The following is an 18,505-nucleotide window of genomic DNA, read 5'->3' as shown; positions in this document are numbered from 1 at the left end:
CTAGCAAGGTGGCTTGTGGAGAAACGAGAGGGTGTTCCGTGTTTCTCGTGAAAATGCGTCTCTGATTGGCTCACTCCTCCTGCTCTCGTGGAAACGCGTCTCTGATTGGCTCAGTCCTCCTGTTCTTGGAGAGAATGTAATGGGAAACAGAGTCGCCACTTCCCTGGGTGGTACTGCACTATAGGGGCACCAACGGAGGCGTGCAGGCTCCATTCAGGGCTGTGCTCTTTTGACAGCGACCCCTAGGCGAGCTGCATGCACGGAGTAACCAGAGTGAGCTTGCTGTATGTATGAGGCTTTGTGCTGTGTGTGTACCTGAGAGTAGCAACCAGCTGATAGCTAAGCTAAGCTAGGTTTCGGGCCACCAGACGTTGCTTGTTTTGAAAACAAGCAGAAAAAAATTACTCGACATGTTTTTTGATAAATGGGTCGATATAAACCTTTGTGGGCAACGCCTTCTTTCGACGTGACGAAACACAGAAAGGCTTTCGTGATTCGCTAGTTTCTCTGCATTAATTATGTCAATTGGGAAACACCGGGAAACACAGCCAGGACAGTTGACGCACCGCTATGAGAGCCTTGCAAGTGAGTTTAACTTGGGGTGACCGTCCGATCTTCGAAAGGAGTGAGTAAAACTGTGTTTTATCGGAAGTTGGCCTTTAAACACGCCTCTACCCAGGATGCTGTAGCTGCTCAAAGTTGATTGCTTCCCGACAAAGTGGGTGGCGTTCCCGAGTTCTGTGGAGCTCAGAAAGTACTTGCAGTTGACATTGCCTTGACCTGACTGGTAGCAACGCTGAAGGACGCGGCCTGGCTACATGGCAATGGCCCTCATTAAAATAAATTGTGATTTGTTGAAAAATTGTTAAAAGGCATGGGTAAAGGATGGCAAGAATGGTAACAGGCAATTATCTTTAACCTTTTATCTTTTACATGTCTGAAACAAAAGAAACATTAAGATTTTATATAACTCCAAGACATAATGAACGTCATACATCTTACTATGAAAAGAGGGCACACGCAGTGCCGCACAAGCAGACTGGGAAACAGTTTCTTTCCACACGTCACCAGACGTCATAACACTCATGAAATAGGGGGGAGCACCATCTTGGGGGAATTGAGGGTACAGGCCAGCAGAGGGTGCTGAGCACAGACCTATACTAACCTAGACTGGCAATGGCCGGTTCAAGGCACTAGCAGAATTTCGGATTGACTGGGCGCAGCCATCTTTGCGTTTTTCCCGCCCCAGCGGCTCCTCCCACAGACATAGCTCCTCCTAGTGAAGACTATCAGAGCTGTGAGCCATAGGAATGCATACGATTTCAAACTGTGACTACAACATTATCAAAGTGGGTTTCAATAATTTTCTGTAAGATTTTGACAAATCGTAACATCTATATTGTCACTCCAGGAAAGGAATCACCCTCACTACCACCAAACGTTTTATTAGAGACCCAGAAGTTGAGCGGTCTTGCGAGATCAAACGGTTTCCCGCCAAATCGGGCCATTTAGGAAGGCGGTCTTCGGGTAGAAAAGGGCACACGATCATCATCTCATCTGGCAACCCTACCGAGACTCTATTCGTTGCAGCAATGCAGCTTACGGTTTGAGGATATTTTGTGATACTGAATCGGTCATGCTTGTGTGTATGCAACTTATTTGGTATAATTTACTCTGAGTTATTTACAACTGTGTATAAAGGTGTGTATATAACCCGTACGTTCAGTAAAGCTGACTGTGCAAGCTTCCCAGAAGATGCTGATGGTAAGCTAGCAAAATCACGAGCCCAGACAGAAAGATATAACAGACCCTCGTCTTCGCGTGTAATGGCATTATACAACATTATGCTGTGTTGTATTGTGTTGTATTATACGATGTTGTGTTCTATATTAATATAGATACACGACACATACAGCAAACGAAGCATCACATTATTTTCAACACTTTTAGAAGTTCATTTCACATACAGGAAGCCTTTGCTTATGGACTGATGACATCATTACGTTAAAGTGTGTGGTTACGGGAGTCTTCACCAAGATGTCGGTCTGCTTTGGTCTGACTGCTGAGAAATCCGAAAATTTCGAGGCCCATTGCCAGTCTAGGTTAGTATTGGTCTGTGGTGCTGAGGGTATACTGGCTGCACTGGCAGGGAGCGGCAGTGCAGATCCACAAGATGGCACTAACACAAGTATTTAAGCACCAAGCGTTTACCAGACAGCTGAAACACTGGCTGAAGGAAAACCAAATATGTAACCATCATAATACAAAATAGATAACACACATACATGCACACACAGCACATACAGGTCACATGCATCATATTGTTTTTCTCTCCTCCAGCACAAGGTTTTAACGTTATAGGAATTGTGTTTTAAGACAGCATATAATTGTAATTGTATATTTGTATACTGTGTATTTTGTCATATTTTAGGTGATCTGCGTATTTTATTAGAATAATATGCCTGACCAGGAACTGAGGTTGCAAATTAGCTACCTAGCTATAAACCTTTTATGTAATCACATCTACAAGCTGTGTCATGGCCTTGCCTTGCCATGTTTGTAATAATGTGCACTGCATTGTCCCTGTGAAATAAACTCAAAATAAAATAAAATAAAGCATAGAGGTAGAAAATAAGACTAGAGTTGACCCCGCCCCCCTTTTCACGGCAATCTGTAGCGGCCATTATCTGTAGGACCAGAGAAATGGAAATGAATGAAGAAGGAGGCTCACCTCTGTCAAAAAAATGGCTTAATAATGTAAAAATGTCCATCAACACACTAGACAATAGTTGAAGTGTGTTGCTAAATATGTTCATAATATATATAGCCTAATTTGTTTTTGTACATGTATTTTATCGACTCATATGATTTAAGTAGATATTTAGCCTGACATTTCAAATATGGTCTTTGATTAATGTGTTACTACGTTTCTTTGTGTGTATGTACGTGCGTATGTGTTGAGTGTTGAGTGAATGTGTCAGAGAAAGAATGTAAATTCTTGAATCAGAATGTTAGTTTTACTGCAGAGTGTGTGTGTGTTTGTGTGTGTGTGTGTGTGGGGGGGGGGGGGGGGGGGTGTGTAATTATTGTCAATGTCTTATGTGTAGTTTCACTGCACATTGGAGACTGGTCAAACACGTCAAACTTCTGTGCTTACCCTGTTGACAATAAAGTACACTTGATTTGACTTAACATGACCTGACTTGACTTGATCCTGTTATGGATCTGGCAACAATTCAATACCAGACCGTTGGGACTTGTCTGCTTCCATAGCAAATATCCACATGTCATTGCACCAGCAAAGGTGAGCTCAGAGGTTGTCAGCGGTGGCTCACAAACATTTGTAAAATATTCATGTGGGCCGTATGTTGGAAATGTTATCAGCCCCTGGTCTGTGACACTGTATCGACTTCAGACTCAGTTTGTATAAGGTTAGGTTGTTAAAGCATGCCACCTAGTGGTATACATGAGGAAGCACTGTTGTGTGACCCCTCTCAATCAGAATACACACGTTACTGTAAACAGTAATATTATAACATAGACCCTGCATAATGTAATGTCGTCAACCAACTTTCCAAATTAAATTCACCGGTGAGAAACTCACCTGTCTTGAATGCTTGAGGTACATACAATTATGCATAATTACAAAGCAATGTACAAGGTGCCTTAAAGGGACACTGTGCAGGAAATGGTCAAAAAAGGTACTGCAACTATGCTGCTCATTGAAACTGGGCTGCCTATTGCCAAATTTGATCTTTACGTGAAAGTTTACTAAGTAATAAATAAATATTTTCTAGTATGGTCCAAGTACAGGCATTTTTGCAGCTAAAAATGGCCATTTTTGGAAATTCAAAATGGCGGACCATGGAGAAGATCCCCCTTTTCATGTATGAAAAGTGCAATTTTTCCAGTCATAATGAATACTTAGAATTTGATGGTGGTTGTAAGTATTCATGAAAAAGGTAACATTAGTGAATGGGCAGCATGAATTCTGGAAATAAACAACTAAAAATCTCACTCAGTGTCCCTTTAATAATATTCATTCTCAACTGACTTGATATTATATTACTGCCAGCGCTTTTTATTTTAATATTCTATGGCTATTGTTTGTGTTTTTTGTATACTGTATGTTTTAGGCTGGTCTTTGTGTGCTGTTGTAATTATCTGTAGGCCTATGTCCAAGTGTATTTTATGGCTGCTAAAACACAAGACGAATTCCCTTCAGGGCAATGAAGGTTTTCATTCATTCATTCATTCATTCTTTCATTCATTCATTCATTCATTCATTCTTTCATTCATTCTTCATTATGAAATATGGCTTTTTGACTAGGTGGAGGGGGTGCGAGTACATCCAGTAAAACAGGTGCAGGATCAAAGAGAGATGCGTAGAAGAAGAAGGAAAATCTGCACACTGTTGATGCTCACCTATTTATTCACACATTTCCACCTCATATGATCATCGTCAGGTCAGGTGTATAGGCTAGGTACACCTGAGGAAGAACGTGTGAGGTCGAAATGTTGTTGTGTTGAATAAACCAGTGAGCAGCAACAACCGATTTTCTTTTTTGAGCTAGGAAACAGGGTCATTAACCAATCATAGCACAAGCCCATCGCTTATTCCCTTCACTACCTACAATTTCAAAAACAAAACTATGAATTTGCTGTATATTAAACATATTTGTTGACTCAATTGAATCCAAGTCATGTTGCTTGAACTGAGTTAAGTTAGATCAACTTATAATTGTGTGATTTAGTGGGAATGCCCAGATAACCATGAGGATTAGTTCATGGTCATGGGGCCCCATAATGCACGCCGTACCATCTGAGGCATGCTGTAATAATCGTTAAAAGGTTAATTACCATAGTACTACTCTACTATGACATAACACAGGGCCTTTAGTAATGCACTATGACTCTGTCATTGCCAATCTGGTAACAATAAATGTACAATATAATGTTGTGTTTTAACGGGCTAAAAATAAAAGTACAAAAAGGAAACACTTATTTCTTTCCATCACAAGCAACTGAATAACCAGTACACCTTACTTGTCTTCATCTATCAGCTAACTCTGTCCTAGTTGGATCAAATTTGTGGTGGGTTCTTCTTAGGATTGTAGTGTTTTCCGGTAACAACACAGGCTATCTAATCCTGCACATAGTGGTGTAGAAGCAGAAGCAGGCTCTCTTTGGGACTTTAAAGGGACACTGTGTGAGATCCAGCATACCACCAGCATCAAATTCTAAGTATTCATTATGACTGGAAAAATTGCACTTTTCATACATGAAAAGGGGGATCTTCTCCATGGTCCGCCATTTTGAATTTTCAAAAATAGCCTTTTTTTAGTTGCAAAAATGACTGTACTTGGACCATACTAGAAAATATTTGTTTATTACTTAGTAAACTTTCATGTTATGATCAAATTTGGCAATAGGCAGCCCAGTTTCAATGAGCAGCATAGTTGCAGTACCTTTTTTGACCATTTCCTGCACAGTGTCCCTTTAAAGAAAGACAGAAAGATATTAGAAATGCATTATGCTGGCTATTACAATTGTCCAAACTGAACAGGATTGGCAAGCAGGCAAGCAAGGTCATTGGCATCCCATAGAAACAACTCAAGGATCTGTACATTCAGGCAGTTGACAGAAAGACCAACTCCATCCTCCTGTATCCCTCCCATCCACCCCATAACCCACTCACACACATAACCACACACACACACACGCGTAAGCACACACAACTACGTACGTATGCACGCACACACACAGGCTTCAATCAAAGAATTTTCTTTCATAGCAACATGTTAGACAATAACTCTCGCCAAACGGTCATGTATTTCTGCTCTCACATGAGAGTCTGGAGGACCTTCAGATTCACCCTGCTCCCAAACCAAAATGCAGCAGAACCAATCAGCATCGCAGGATTTTCAGAGATGTGATGCAGTGAAAATGTAATATGCATGTATGTATGTATGTATGTATGTATGTATGTATGCATGTATGCATGTATGTATGTATGTATGTATGTATGTATGTATGTATGTATGTATGTATGTATGTATGTATGTATGTATGTATGTGTGTATGTGTGTATTTATGTGTGTATGTACAGTATGTATGTATGTATGTATGTATGTATGTATGTATGTTTTATTATTATTATTACTATTATTACTATTATTATTATTATTATTATTATTATTATTATTATTATTATTATTATTATTATTATTATTATTATTATTATTTCTAAACCCTAACACTCAGATTTCCCAACGTAAGTGAAACCAAGCAGTCACTAATGCCTCTTTTCCACTGCCGGTTTTCTGGTAGACACAGTGCAACTCGGCTGCCACTATTTGCTTTACGATTGAGCTGTGTAGTGCCTATTCGAAAACCAAAAAGTGGCAGCCGAGTCATGCTGTGTCGAGCTGCAGGCCTACCAGAAAAATGTCAATGGAAAAGAGGCATAATTGTCGACCTTGATACTTTTTGCAAGCCAATACACACAATCCCTATACACACAAGTATTAATATCATTCAAAAGATGTGGTGTGAGACAAGCACATACGTTTTAAAAGTGTGTTACAGTAAAAGTGTCAAAAACGGTTGGCATGGTGTGAGATCCCCTTTTGACTTTTGTGTCAGCAGACAAAGAATAAAGATAAACACTGAAAATGTGCTCTACAGCTAGCCCTTAACGTCTCACATGCAAAACAGACTTTCTCCTCTCCTTTCCTCTCTTTCTCTCCTCCTCTCTTTCTCCTTTCTCCACAGACTTTCTCCTCTCTCCATGGCATTTCTTTCCTCGCAAACAGCTGCATCCATCTATTCAACATAACCTTTAATTTCCTATTGGTGGCCTCATCAGCACGACTAATACAAGAAGCTGTTAGCACTCTGAGACAACTCCACTGCAATTTGCATCGCACCAGCGCTAACACAGGCACCTGCAAGCAGTTAGATGCGCCGTGGTGGGTCTGTCGTACCAGCTCCGCCTATCTGACTAGGGCACCAGAAAAAGGCCTTGTGACAGGCTAAAGACGGTAATTGTCCCTCTCACTCCTCCTCGAAATGGAATTATTAGGTTGGGAGAGAGAGAGAGAGAGAGAGAGAGAGAGAGAGAGAGAGAGAGAGAGAGAGAGAGAGAGAGAGAGATTATGTGAGAGTGCCACAGCATACCCAGCAATTTGCAATGGAGATGAGAGAGGTGCTGCCATGGATTTAGAGGCCATGGTTGTAATGGTGTGAAATAGGAATGTTAATCTATTGCCACATGTTAAAAAATCTTTTTAGGCCTCCACCGTGGCTTAAAAGGTTAGGGCATTGACTGTTATTTGCAAGGGAGGTTTTACTCCGACCCAAGATCAATTCCCGATCTTCCCCCTTGTCTCTCTCCCGCTCGCTTCCTGTCACCACCTCAAATAAAGGCATAAAAAGCCCCCCCCCCCAAAAAAAAAAAAAATAAATAAAAATAAATATATATTTATATATATATATATATATGTATATATGTATATATATATATATTTTTTTAGGGGCTTTTTCTGCCTTTATTTGAGGCGGTGACAGGAAGCGAGCGGGAGATATATATATATATATATATATATATATATATATATATATAATTGTATTTTTAATTGTAATATTTAATTGTGTGTGTGTGTGTGTGTGTGTGTGTGTGTGTGTGTGCGTGCGTGCGTGCGTGTGTGTGCAAGCACGTGCATGTGTGTGTGTGCATGTGTGTGACAGCTTCAGTGCAGACTGATTCAGACTCATTTGAGGGGTACCTTATCCAACCCGAAGGGAGGTATAGCTGAGCTTACATAGGCTACTACTGTGTGTGTAAGTTGCACATTCCCTGGAAAAAGGCAACTGATCAATTTAGAGGTATTTCAAGAACACAAGCTAGACATGCTCTTTCCTAGCCAGGCTATGTGTATTCTTACACTTCCTGAGCATGCACATCTTTGGTGGAGAATTTTAAAACCTTTAAAATATACTACATATGTTCTTATTTCACAGGTCACCACTAGACCATAAAAAGTTTGAAAGATGTTGCCAAAGTCAGTGGTGTAGTCTACGTAGAACGCGGGTATATGGAGTATACCCACTTCTAAATTTCAGGGATTTCAGTATACCCACTTAAAATTGATTGATCCATTGTTTTGAATAGCACAAATATATACAGTATACCCACTTCTAAAAATCTCACATATACAGTATACCCACCATAAAAAAGTAGACTACATCACGGGCCAAAGTATAGCGTCTTTGTGCACATGGGCCTACAGGCAGGCGCTACTCTCTCTTTGCTGACAATACTCGACTTACATTATAGCAACATTGCTTTGACATTGCTCATTACAATTGTGGTGAAAGCAATGTTCTAACAGAGACTCTGCGCAAAGAGTTTATTTCAATATACAGCAGCTGAACGTACACAGTTAATTCTTACAGTGTATATCAAAAGGCATTTTTATTAGCTTATGAGCATTTAATACCATATAAAGAAATAAATGGTGATAGCAAACATCCATCAAATTATACAGCAAAATATTATATTATATTATAATTTTTGTAATAAAGCATACAATACACATACATGTACTGTAGCCTGTACATGTAACCTGACTCTTGCCAACTGGTATGTTTCACTTCCATCTTTATTACCATCTGGGGATTCCCCACAACCGAAACATTTTCAAATGAAGCTGTTTATTAAAAAAACCCTTGCATGTGACTGAATTAACAACCTTTCCTCATCTTTACTAATGTGCCACTTACATTGAACTCGACCCATGACACATGAACGACAAGTGGAGGAAGAGCAGTCTATGGACAGTCCCACCCGGCGATCCTGATTGGCTGATAGTGATATGGTTGCGTGAGGAAATTGGAATGCCCTTGTGTGCAGTTTGGTGATGCGCAACCAGATGGCATAAGTCAGGTTAATGTATATGTAGTATACACATAGCTTAAACATATTCACTTATGATGCTGTAGTAAATCACTATACATATGGCACAGTTAAATAGTACTTGGAATACTTTCAAAACAGTCATTTTTTAAAAATAAAACAGTACAGTAATAGCCTTACAAATTTACTGGCCACCGCGCAGGTACTCAATACTTTCACTCACTCATTTTATCGCTCGATCAGTCACTCACTCACTCTATTACAAATTCTGCTCACAACCAAATTGGGAATAACATCGCATGGGTGGCTTTACTGTCCTATACATTGCGTTAACTGACACTATTAGTGCAATAGGAGCCATTTATGTAATTTTCCTGTTCCATGGACATACTGTACCATGAGACTTCCAAGGCGTTTAGAGTGGTGCCTAAAAAAGACCAATGATGAAGCAGTCAAGACAGCACGTAACAAAATCTGTAGCTCAAATTGTACAACACAACTTATTCAAGTGTTTTTACATAGCTTAGTTAAACCAAAGTAAAGGAACTTTATGGGGCACCTAAGTCACACCCTCTACTTTTTGGTTCATGGGGCAGAGGGAGTAAAAAAAATAATTACTGGGCTTGAAATGAGTGGTTTTTCGACAACAATCCAAGCCTTGGACCTCCACCTATGCACCACAAATCCATCACGTCTCGCCTCCTTCACTTCCATTCAATTTTTTGCAACTTACTGCCCCATGAACCAGGAAGTAGAGGGCATGACTTAGGTGCCCCATGACTTAGTGCACTTAGGCCTACCCTTAACAGTGCACTCACTTGGACAAGTGGTCGTAATTCAACCACCGACTACCTGACTGACTTAGGCTACTGACACTCACTCGCTGACAGCTAGCCATTCTTGTTCCTTACGTCTTTTCCTCCGGCCTCTGTGTTTCCTCCTGTCATTCCTCTTCCATGGAGAAAACAATAATAGTTCCTCGCTATCAAACAACGCAGAGCAGTTTTGTGGTGTTTATACCACATTCAACATCCTGACCGCAAATGAGAGAGTAAACTCTGATTCATGATACGCTAGATACTGATTAAAACTTCGGTCATCAATGCCTCGTAATCATGAGGACGGAGGCAGGAGGTAAAGGACTAGAACAGGGGTGTCAAACTCAGGCACTGGGGCCAAATCTGGCCCATGGAGTAATTTTATTTGGCCCGCAAGATCATTTCAAAGGTGCATTACAGTTGGCCAATATACACCATTGATATATAGTGTTGACTTCAGTTGATGAATTTTGGTGTGTCACAGTAATATGAGTGGGCCCAGACCAATGAAACAGCTCACACTCATATGCAACACAACATGTGCGGATACATTTGAACTGCCGTATTTGATAGGAAAGAGTGTGTGTGAAATGGGGGTCAGCTCTATGTTCCCACAGCCCATTGGTCCCACGGCCCATTGGTCCCACAGCCCAAATGGTCCCAGCTTATTCCAGTGTTGTACAGTTTTAAGAAATTATTCAAATATAAGAACTATGCTCTACAACTCAATGTTCCCACATTTCCAAGTAAACTAAGAGAACCAATAGGCCTAAAAATAATGTTAAAAATCTTAGTGACGTGGGACCAATGGGCTGTGGGACCAATGGGCTGTGGAAACATAGACACGCTCCCGTGAAATGTAACTATGAGTATTAGTCAATTCTAGTCAATTTCTGAAAAAGAAATATTAGGTTTGTCCCCCCACTTCGTTCCAGATTTTGATTTTGTGCCCTCAGTCCATTTGAGTTTGACATCCCTGGACGACAGGATACAGAATGACTTGCATCCACTCACTCACTGACACACAATACTCACTTCCTGTCACCTCCATTTCTGCTTGGCGTTACATGTCATTGATGAGTATGAGTGGGCCTCTGGAGGATGTGTTAAAGAGAGATGATGCCTGACCCAGGCTGGCGTGGGGGAGGCTGATACCTCCTCCGGAGTGGTCGAAGCTCACCTGGCGGTAGAGCTGTTGGCCAAGCGTGGCACCTGATTGGTCGAAGCTGCTCTGCTGGCTGTACTGCCGTTGGCTGAAGCTGCTCTGCTTCTCCGATAGCGTCCTGTTGGCCCGCTGGCTGGTCTTGTGCAAGCCGGTCTCCTTATACGCAAACCAGACGTTGCCGGCCCACAGCGAGACGTTTAGGAATCCAAAAATCTGGTAAAGAGGATTTTTGTTTCTTATTTTTTTTTACACTGACCCCCGAGGCATTACGGACTTTTAACAAAATTCTGTTAAGATTTTACTGAATATTAACCCATTGATGTCTGATGTTGTGTTGCACAACATTGGCCCTGACACCTGGAGCTGCATTACGCAACATACAGGCTCATTAGATTTGAGATAACTTTATTAAAAATCTCTGTTTGTTTGAGATGAATGGACACATTCTACTGAAAGATGAGGGTCTTAGTGTTTAAATGCAACTTAGTGCATATTTTATGAGCTTCAGAAGCTGAGATATTTAGGTTTTTATAGGCTGAGGGCAGCTTTTCTTAAAAAGGGCTCAGGCATTCAACTCCCTTTTTTGCAGGCGTCAATAGGTTAATCAACTGTTCACAGTCAACTTTACCCTCGTGGTTTTAAACCTCAGTGGAAACTGCAACTCAGGGGCAGACAGGCTGTATGGGGGGCCCTATCACTGTTTTACCCAGGGGCCTGATGCACCACTGCTTCAACTTCAAGATTATTCAATTACCTTTTAAACCTTCACAAAATAATTAATGACCAATGGATTGCTTTGTCGTGTCAGTTGCGGGCCCAGATTGGAATGAAAAAAAAAGAAACTACTGTAGACAACACAGAGTCATTAGTACACCCACCACAGATGTGTGGAGACGAGTCCAGACTGGTTTCTCCAGAGCTTCGCAGTCGTTGACGGGGTCTCTGCATGCGGCCATGAGGAACAAGATCTGGGCGCTGTCCATGGTCTCCTTCACACCCGACAGAGCTTTGGCCCAAGCACACGAGCTCAGCAGCCACATCGAGGCGAAAATGACCGTCACCAGAAAGTCCTACGCACAGTACAGCAGAGTACAGTAAAGTCCATGCGGTGTTAATTCAACACTCAAAGAGCAGGAGCAACAACACTGCAGTGTTAGCTCATCAACACCACAACATTTTCCGTGTATGTGTCCAAGAGCACCGTGAATAGGTGAAGAGGGATGTATATGGAGGTGTACAGTACATGGGGCATTTTACATGTTTAAATAATAGGGATTTCAGAAAACTTCATTAGGAATTTTTGACCAGCAATTTAGTGCTGTATGACTAAGTCTTCAGAATGAATAACTATGCCAAATTCTTTGCAGATGATCTGAAGAGAATCAATTTGTAATAAAATGATACAGTGTCAACGTATCGGCCCAACACTAGTCACGGCTATCATGTCAATATGTGGCGCTTTCACTTGACAGTTTAGTGTCATGCTCTTACCAAAAGAGGGCCCCTGTTCTTCTCTCTGTATTCTTTCTGGTAGAAAATGTAAATCACCGTGGCCAGGAGGGAGTACAGGAAGGCAAAGACCGCAACGGTGACAAAAAACTGGGCAGGCGTGGAGAAGTCACCCTCCAGGAAGAGTGTCTCGTGTCTCTTGACTTCACACAGTGGCACCTTGAAATGCACCTGTTCGAACCTGGGGGAGGCAACGTTTGCTTTGGTAAGTAATAAGTATGACAGAAAATGCTGGACGGTGCACAATACATTCAATGTCTGAATGCCCTGTTGTCTTTTCTGAAAATAACAACAACAATATTATTAATAACAATAATAATAATACCACTACTACTACTATTACTACTACTACTACTACTACTATTACTACTACTACTAATAATAATAATAATAATAAAGTGTGGCATTCACAACAGCTTGGATCAATGACACAGTTCACCCCAAATGGTCAATATTGTGATCTACTGATTTCATTTGGTATGGAACAACCGTTATAGTGTTCAGAACATAATGCATAATATCACATATTGATCCATTCTTAAGAGAACAATACACAGGGGAATACGCTGATTTGAGAACAATGTGTGCAATGTACATCCACATGTCTGAGTTCGAAAGGAATTACATTTGTGGTATTTATTATGCTAAGTAGCCTATTTAAATGAATGTTTGCACATTCATGAGCAAGTGCTCATCCAAATACTCTTTCCAAATCAAAAAATGATGTGTATTTATTGTGATTCTCAGTTAATATCAATAAAATCAATGCTTTTTTTAATTTGAAATTGACAAGGAAATAATCATACAGCATAAACCCAGTTCCAGTTGTGCCAGTTAAAACAATATTCCTGTAGCGTCTCTACCAACAGTGGTGCACATGAGCAGGTTCTATGTAATCTACTGCATGTGCCACCTGAATGGGTAGCCAAAGCTGATGGTGATGTTGGCCTGGCTCTTGTCCGCACAGTCCACCTTGACCCTCAGATGACCAGAGTACCCTCCACATGTTGCAAACGCAAAAGTGGCCAACACCTGAAATGAGAGGAATGATGCTGTTGGTGTCATGGGATTTAGAGTGACACCGTAGTGGACGGTGCTTGAAGTAAGTTGCTGAGATAAAGATTAAAATTCATCCGGAGATGTGTGGTATCTTATGACACCATAATGATAGTATGTTACACAATTGCTACGTTTACATGAGACATTTAATTCGGAATAACTGACTTTAATTCTGAATCATTGAGAGTAAATAGAAGTTAGTTATATACAATCTATGCTCGGCATAAAGCTTTATTCCACTTTGAAAACGTCATACACCTTAATTCGGAATTAAAGGAAAGATCAAAGTGAACTCGACGGAACTATTTCATTCAGAATTATTAATTCGGAATTAAAAACATCATGTGAACGTAGTGAATGTCTTATTGATGTTTCCCCATTTCCACATACTAACCCACCTATTGTATAGCACTGTCACAATGTCACAGCACAAAAGAGCGAGTGCACTGTTTGACAGTGATGTCATCGTCACCACATGGCAATCCACTTTACACTGCCAATCTCAAACCTGTAAACATTTTTGTCGTAACAAAAAACTATTGCCACTTGCTGCATCCCTCTGTGTTCACCGGCAGCCAGTGCAGGGCAGTAAATTATTCAGTAGACGCTCGGGGGTTTCACCTCACACTAACAGTTAGAGTATAGGTCAGGAGCTTACAGCTGATGACTGATTAGGGATTAATCAATGTCTCCATATCTCAATGAGAACATGTGAATAATTAAAGAGAGAGAGAGAGAGAGAGAGAGAGAGAGAGAGAGAGAGAGAGAGAGAGAGAGAGAGAGAGAGAGAGAGAGAGAGAGAGAGAGAGAGCAGCATAAAGAGAGACACTGCTGACTCCCGTGCTGAGCTTAACCTTGTTGGAGTGCAACGCTGGTATTTCTTTTAGGAAGGAAAAGCTGGAGCACACTGAATTTTTTACATCTTGTGCCTTTTATTTGGTGCAAACAGAAGTACTGACTGACGTTTGCAAGTTACCACATCTTTTTCAGAGTGAACGGTAAGCTGCAATACCATGTGACCTTGGTGTCAGTTTGTACTTTGCAGGAAACAGTGACAGAAGATGATGTATGAGCAGTCAATGAAACATCAAATAAAAAACACTTAAAAAATGTCATAAATTAAGACAAAACATTTGGCTGCTGTGCGCTCCTGCTGTTCCATGAGCACTTTCCCCACTGTGACACACCTGGCAACCGCTGATCCTGTTCCTCCCTAACTAGTGTTGCTTCTTATGTGAGCGTGAGTGCTGCATGTGTGCGCAGTGATACACAAACAGTGACACCTCAAAACATTGTCAACAATTAATTAAAAACTGTGTGTTAAGAAAAAACACTAAAAGTAGAGAAAATGTTTTTGAAGTGAAAACCGTGAACAAGCAACATCTGCATTCACGAAACCTCCCGTGAGTATCAGGAAAACATATTTTTTCCCCAAATATTCAACTTTTCTTCAGTATTTCTAACTTTCCAATGACCTTATTCATAGAATTGTCCCTCAGTTTATCCAAGACATTGAAAAGCAAAGACATGTTACACACAGCAATTGATACACCTAAGACTGAGACCACTCAGTGCAATTATGTATGAAAATGTAAAAAAAAAGTCATCTTACCGGTGCAAATATGACCATACACATTGAAAAGACCTTTCCAAGCAAGCCAGCTTTTCTCTGTGTGAAACCCTTCTCCTATCTCTCGGCAGTAAGACCACAGCTTCAGAAACAACAGTTTAGTTGTCAGAGCGAAGCCAATAGGAGGTGTGTAAGCATGGGGGGGATGGGGTCGCAGGGCCACTGTAGGCTTATTTTAAAGGGGATTGGTATCCTTTGGGTGGCACCAGTGGGCTGTGTGATGAAACCACCAATAACAGCTGCTTGACAATTACAGGCAAGCTCCCATTTTTCACGTCACATTATGTACCACGTAAAAAAATGGGAAGTGTCAATCTTAAAAAGTATAGACTCCTATTGGACTACTTGATGTTTCCACAGTTCATTCATGGAGAGACAAATGCATCGGTTTACACTATTATTGAAAGTAAAAAAAAAACATGAAATAGGTGCCACCCCCACCCCAACTCCCTCCGGCCCCTAACCCAACCCCCTCCCACCCAACTGCCTGCACCCCAAGTCTCTTGAGCATGGACTTGAGCATGCATGAGGTCATGATCATAGATAGGGCTACTGTAGGACATTAGGCTACATATGGATTCTGCTGCTCCTTCTTTAAAATATACATTTTTGAGCCTTTTAGCTTTCATCGATGGTCCCCCCTCCCTCCCCCCTGCTCCAAAGTGCCTGTTTGCATGTGCGTGTGTGTGTGTGTGTGTGTGTGTGTGTGTGTGTGTGTGTGTGTGTGTGTGTGTGTGTGTGTGTGTGTGTGTGTGTGTGTGTGTGTGTGTGTGTGTGTGTGTGTGTGTGTGTGTGTGTCAGGGCTTAACGTTACGTTTTTTGCTCACCGGACACTGTGGTTAGTTGCATTCCTAAGTCACTAGTCATTTAGACTTTCTTTTTTTAAGTACTTACAGATATGCGTACTATCACATGTAGGCCTATCCTGTGTAATATATTTTAGATTTTCGTTTGAAAAGGTTCTCGATGACAAACTGGTGGCAATGGGAAACTGTGGGTGCCATTGCCACTACATCTAAAAGCGCTGCATCAGGGACTGTTTAATCTGTTGCACCACAGTGCCACCTACTGACTGGAATAGACACGTACAACTCTGCTTCATATCATTAGGATCATACAGGTAGATGTTAAAACCTGCTGGGCAGAGCCATCTAATAGGAGAGTTGTGTCAACCGGGGAGTGGGACCAGGAAGTCAGTTGGCGTTGTGATTCACGTAGATTAAAATATTTCTAAACAGCAACTTTCTGTTCGCTGGAAACTAACACAGAACCATTACATACCAACCAAAGATTAAGTGGGCTACAAACAAACTACAACTACTGTAATTCTCTTAATAGACGGCTCTGTTGCTGGGCATTGCTGCCTGTCACACCTCCTCCAGTGCCCATGGGCCAGTTACACTGCTTTATAGGGTCAGGTGTTATATGGTAAAACATTGGCCTAACTAAAAGTGGACATGGAACACAGACCATGACCAAGTCCACTGAATTTCACTCTCTTGTGCCTTCCACAATCCACCAGGTGGGTGGAGGGTGAATAATCACCATCTCCCTTATCCTCCTCCATAACTGAGGTACTCAGAGCATGGTCCACCATACTGCCTCCCTGGAATGGAGAAACAGTTGGGCTACCCCCTGACATGGGTGAGACAAAAATGAAATTTTGTTATGTGTACTGCGTGCTGAGGTGAGCTGTGTCTAAATGACAATGGGAGCCATCCAGGCGTTATTTCAGAAAAAAAATCTGTGATGGAAAGATTCATACACACATGCACAAATGCACAAATAGATGGATGGAAACGTACAGTACATGGGAGACCAAAGAACTGTATACCTCACCTTTGGTATCGGTATAATTATCATTCCCTCAAAATTATACATGTCCCAATTTAAGCATATAGCTTCCAGATTATTGAGTTGAAATGTCTAATTAATGTACCTATAACCATTCATGGGTTCTGCTGTGCAGCTAATGCACCTGTTCATATGGGCTCCCTGTCAATTGTGACCCATGCAGTCTCGAATATGGCCCAGGTAATTTGCCAACAATCCCCTATCTCTCTCCCCCACGAACTTCCTGTTTAAGTATTGAATCATACTGTAGGTAGGGTTGCCAACTGTCAATGGAAAAAATACAGGACACTTCATTGTGGCAGGGGATCTGTGACTCCTCCCCCAGAAAATGTTGTATTTCTTAGATGCAATTTCCTGCATTTGAACGTCCCGTGTCCCGCTTCAGGTCAATATGGAACCTGTACTTTTATCTGTAATACGGAACGATTCCGTATCTCAAGGGACGGTTGACAACCCTAATCATAGGCTATATAACCCAGCTGTCTGGAAATGAACTGGGATTTCTGCCCCGCATCACATGACTTCTTGTGTTACAGTATTTCTCAATTGGTTTTGTACATTTCTCGAATCTCTCTCGCAATTTGCAAAACATAATATTCATTCTCAAAACAGCTTTAACAAATGGCAAAACACCGTGGATAACCTGCAAAACCGAGTCTCTTGCTCAAAACCCTTATTTTTTCTTTCAAAATCAAGTTTTTTGTGTCAATGAACGTATCAGCGCCAGCAGAATGGTTAGTCATTGTGTCATAGTGTATGGACAAGCTAGTCAAATCAATTTCTCATGTTGTCAATTGAATAGTCCACTCTTGAGTATCTTTTCTGAAGTGAAATGTTGTTTAGATTGGATGGTAAATGTTGTAAATTCGGCTTTATATTACAATGATCAGATAAGATTGAAATAGTTTCATGCATTCAGTGACAAAGCTTTTTGAGTGATATGACAAAAGCAATTGATAATGTACGAAATCACTGAGAATTTTACACAGCCATGGCATGGTGGACGAGAGCATTTGCTATATGCCGAAAACAATGAGAAACTGATTTGACCATGTGCACAGGTAACACCAGGAAGTCACAATTGAGCAAAGACTTTTGAGAATCATTAGGCTCGGTCGCAACCACACAGTAAAATATTTGATCAAAACGTGATTTGCTTGGTCTTAAAAAGGAGGGGATAACTGCGTCGCAACCAAGCTGGACACATCAGGACGACAAGATTTCAACAGCGGCAAAGAAGGTGGATCTATAGGTCTGTGGGTGGATCTACCTTTTTTGACAGCGGGTGTACCAGGGCGACCTCTCGTGGAATTAAATCATCATGGCGCTAATTCCATGACGCGCTTGCCAACGTCGGCACATGCTTGTGAAATCCGAGACTCTCTCTGCCTCTCGAAGAGAAATCGGATGGTCTTGAGGTAGAGATACAGGTTACCACTCGGTGAATCATGGTACAACTCTTAGTCAAATTTGTGATGATTTGGCTTCACTTCCAATAATTCAGTTGATTAGTGCTCACTTTAGGCTGTTCATTTTGTGTTTTGGGACCAAAG

General features: G+C 41.2%; 1 protein-coding gene across 1 annotated transcript; it reads right to left on the bottom strand.

The window, feature by feature from the left end:
* Positions 1-10,798: 10,798 nt before the first annotated feature.
* On the bottom strand, positions 10,799-15,104 carry synprb (synaptoporin b). The gene is made up of 5 exons (XM_063216480.1): positions 15,081-15,104; positions 13,323-13,441; positions 12,392-12,590; positions 11,779-11,970; positions 10,799-11,113 (listed from the first exon to the last, which is right to left on the bottom strand). The coding sequence occupies exons 1-5, from the start codon at positions 15,102-15,104 to the stop codon at positions 10,799-10,801; spliced, it is 849 nt and encodes a 282-aa protein (XP_063072550.1).
* Positions 15,105-18,505: the final 3,401 nt, after the last annotated feature.

The sequence above is a fragment of the Engraulis encrasicolus genome, chromosome 14 (assembly GCF_034702125.1).
Source record: "Engraulis encrasicolus isolate BLACKSEA-1 chromosome 14, IST_EnEncr_1.0, whole genome shotgun sequence".
NCBI classification, from domain to species: Eukaryota; Metazoa; Chordata; class Actinopteri; order Clupeiformes; family Engraulidae; genus Engraulis; species Engraulis encrasicolus.
This window is presented reverse-complemented; position numbering and strand designations above follow the sequence as displayed.

Coding starts and splice junctions, on each gene's coding strand:
- synprb (XM_063216480.1), bottom strand. CDS start 15,104: ATGTGTATGGTCATATTTGCACCG. Junction 13,442..15,080: donor GTATGGTCATATTTGCACCG/GTAAGATGACTT, acceptor CTCTCATTTCAG/GTGTTGGCCACTTTTGCGTT. Junction 11,971..12,391: donor AGAACAGGGGCCCTCTTTTG/GTAAGAGCATGA, acceptor TACTGTGCGTAG/GACTTTCTGGTGACGGTCAT.